Raw genomic sequence first — 3743 nt, 5'->3', positions numbered from 1 at the left:
ACTTAGCTACATAAGCTAACTAGCACAAGGGAGCAACTAATAAACTACAAAAGTAACTAGCCATAAGAGCGACATCACATGCACAATATATGAATTGGTACATACAAGCTTATGTTAGTGATACGTAAACCAAGGGGAATATGATAATAAGTTTACACGTTGGTTTTTATCCTAAGGTTTGATGGTTTGCCAACAACTTCATTCTCATTGAGGCAAGCTCAAGGTATCGACCGATCCTCTTGATAGTGGCGATCACACAATATCACTCTATCCACACATTATACATTTGATTTTGCGAGGTGCTGGCCTTAGCTTAACGGAGGTATTGGATGTCGCCTCCGTTAATCATGCTATGGTCCATGACTAAGTGTACGCCTCTATTAATGGTTAATGGAGGTGATCACCATAATATATTCATCTCCTTTAATACTAGTATTAAGTTTTAGTAGTCGACTAGTCGGGCTTTATGCTTGTGTTATTGGTGGTATTTTGGTCCGATGGTTTTTTTTTGCCTAGTTTTCACTCAAAAAAATGGATTGACATTTTTTTATATACAAAATTCATGTAAGTCTTCTGACGTCCTTTGAAAGGAATTATCGTGATCTTTTTTCTATCTGTTGGCAGCTATCTGGGTGCCAAACACGGGAACGGATCGCCTGGCGGGACTCTCTGTGGAGGCACGGACGGTCCACGACACAGGTCCGGACGGTCCGCGACCTGACGCAGGAGCGGCTCCTTCTCTGTACACTTCCGGAAGGTTCGCGATAGCGTAGAGAGTCTTTTTCTCCGCGAAGAACCCTAGAACTCGTCCCAGGAGAGATCCCGTCGAGGAGGAGAGTTCCAAGGGGTTGCTCTGGGTCGACAGACCGCCCGGTGCTCCTCTAATCGGCATAGATTTAAGTAGAGATTGTTGTGGAAGACTAAACTATATCTTATCCTAAGGCTAAATTACTCCTACTCCTAGGAATTGGAAGAACGAAAAGGTAAAACTGATAAATAGATTTGATTTGATCGATTGTGGGGGTTCGCCCTTCATCTATATAAAGAGAGAGGTCTGAACCCGTTACAAACCAAACTCTCGAGTTAATTCCGCGAATTTAGCTAACAACCGTAGCAAGAAACTCGGAATATTAATTGATTCTTTACGCGCGCGGACCGTCGGTCTCAGAGTCAGACTGTCTGTCCTACCTATTTTGGTGCTCAAAACTATCTAGCTTAAGAATTTATTTGATCCGATGAACGGTAGAGACATAGGGCTAATTAGGCCTGCTCTATTTTTCTCGTGTTCTTTTTTAGTTTTCATCTCTCATTTGTATAGTAACATAAACATTTATTTTAGTTGGTATACATATGTATTTCGTCATCATGAACCATCGATAGGAAGGCACAATCAGAGACATGTTTTGGTCGGTTCATGTACTTCCAGAATAGAATAGCACAAAATCCAAATCCATATACCTTAGCAGTCTAGCACACAGCAAGAACACAGGGCAAAATCCCCTAGGATATGACGCTGACGCGTCACCTCGACTCGTCGGTGCAATTACGAACGCACCTGCAACTGCAAGTCTGCAACCTAAGCGTAGTGCTGCAGCAACCGCTCGGCCTCCCTCACACCGCTCAGGTACGCGGCGTGCGTCGTCGAGTAGTGCGTCCGGTGCGTCGCCTCGCCGGCGAACAGAACGCGGGGCGGCGGCGCGCGGGCAACGTCGACGTCGGCGTCCAACCGGCGTGGCAGCGGCTCGGCCATCCGGTCGAGGTCCTCGCCGCTGGACCCGACGGGCACGTAGGTGTAGGATCCCAGGAAGAGCTGGTCCGTGGCCCACCCGCTCCTCTTGATCCGCTTCACCCTCCACCGTGACGGGGCCGGGAGGAAGGAGTCCAGCGTGGAGTGTACCCCGCGGATGACCTCGTCGTCGGGGAGAGACTCGAGGTGCTCGGCCTCCCGCCCGGCGAACCACGCCAGCGCCACGCTGGAGCCCGCGTGGACGGGGCAGATCGACTCGGTGCCACGCATCCACCACGGGATCTCCGACACGTGCCCCCGGAAAGCCATGTGTAGGAACGGGAACTCCGGTGGCGCAGACGCGGCTAGCGGGTGCTCGCCGCCGCCACCTCGGTCGCCTTCCGGTCTCGCCGCTGGCACGGCCTCCAGCTCCATGAACATCTTGTTCACGACGCCGAAGCCGAGCCTCGCGACGGCCTCGCGCTTGAACTGCGGGAGCGGTGGGTCGAAGGCGATGCCGCCCGCGGCGTGGGCGTCCTTACCAAGGCTCGCCTTGAGGACGCCCAGCGACACCGTGAGGATGACGTGGTCGGCGGAGATCGCCGTCGCGCCATCGTCGAAGTGAAGTCGCAGGGGGGTCTCGCTCCAGTCGAGGCGGCGGAGGCGGAGGCCGAGGCGAACGGTATCCGGCGGGAGCGCCGCGACGAGGTGGTCCACGACGCGGGAGTACCCGGCAGGGATCGTGACGTGCTCGCCGGGGAAGTCGCGGTACTCGCCCTCGGTGGCGAGGTCGAGGTCGCCGAGGTCGTCGGCGGAGGTGTCCGCCCTCTCCCGGTTGATGTGCATGGCGAGCAGCGCGTCCTCGACCTCCTCCAGCTCCTTGCCGCCGCCCGGTCGCGCCGCCTGGAACGCTCGGAGGCCGCGACTCAGGTACTCCTCGACGCCACCTCCGCCGCCGGCCTCGCCGGCGCGCGCGGCCTCCATCATGCCCCTGTACAGCTCCTCGATCGGACTGGCCACCCGGTCGGCGTCGACCTCCTCGCCGCCCTCGGCGACCGTGAGCACGCGGCCGGGGAACCCGTCCATGCGCTCGTACGGGGGAAGGTCCTTGCCGCAGGCGAGCGCGCCGGCGTCGCGCGCGAGCGCGTACACGGGGCTCCCATCGACCCCCTGCACCCACGTGGCGCCCATCTCGACGCGGTGGCCGGCGAACTCGGACGTGAGCACCCGCCCGCCCGCGCGGGCGCCGGCCTCTACGACCGTCACCTCGAACCTCTCGCCGCCTGCGGCGCAGAGCCGGTGCGCCGCTGTGAGCCCGGCCACGCCTGCGCCGACTACGGCGACCCGCGGCTTCGTGGCCACCATTCTCGCTCGTCGTTACACAGCGGCTCGGTGCCTGCCGGGCGCGTGTCGGTGTCGCACACCCGACACAATGCAAAGTGTCTCCCACGACTCCTGCGTTTGTTACAGAAACCGGCAGAGCTACGAGTCGTTTAAGGGTCTGTTAGGTTATCTCGGATTCAACATCCGGAACAATTCCACTTGGAATGATAGTTTAATCTATAAAGTAATTGATCATCTAGAATAGTTCCTAGTCTCGTTCTGATGTAACCGAACAGGCCCTAAGGGCTTCGGTTACACCAATCCGGAAGAGAATTAAAGGTGTTTAAATACTTTCTAGTCATTTTTGACTAGAAGAAGATTTAATCTTTTTCAATCCCCTTTTAAATTAGTGATTTAATTCCTTTCAATCCTCTTCTAGATTGGTGTAACCGAACATGCCATAACAAGGCGATGAGCAGTGCGAGCACCCCGGTAGCTACACGACTCTCGGTGAATGAGAGAGAGGTGCAGTGCAGGCAGCGCACACGAACAGCGAGCGTCTGTCTTGTCGTTGTCGTCCCTCGGACTCTCGGTCACCATCTGCGAACTGTTGCTTTCTTTCAAAGCACCAGTGCTTCCAAGTGGATTAGCTACGCTACTGGACCGCTCCGCAAACTCACCTAGGGCCAGTAGC

The 3743-nt window shown here is 55.7% G+C and overlaps 1 protein-coding gene across 1 annotated transcript; it reads right to left on the bottom strand.

Moving 5' to 3' along the window:
- Positions 1-1444: 1444 nt before the first annotated feature.
- LOC100383200 (uncharacterized) lies at positions 1445-3140 on the bottom strand. The gene has a single exon (NM_001175862.1). The coding sequence runs from the start codon at positions 3089-3091 to the stop codon at positions 1577-1579; it is 1515 nt and encodes a 504-aa protein (NP_001169333.1). The 5' UTR covers positions 3092-3140; the 3' UTR covers positions 1445-1576.
- Between the last annotated feature and the right edge of the window lie 603 nt (positions 3141-3743).

This window comes from Zea mays, chromosome 3 (genome assembly GCF_902167145.1).
Source record: "Zea mays cultivar B73 chromosome 3, Zm-B73-REFERENCE-NAM-5.0, whole genome shotgun sequence".
Lineage (NCBI taxonomy): Eukaryota > Viridiplantae > Streptophyta > Magnoliopsida > Poales > Poaceae > Zea > Zea mays.
Note: the sequence above shows the minus strand (reverse complement) of the source record. Positions and strands in the feature narration are given on the sequence as shown.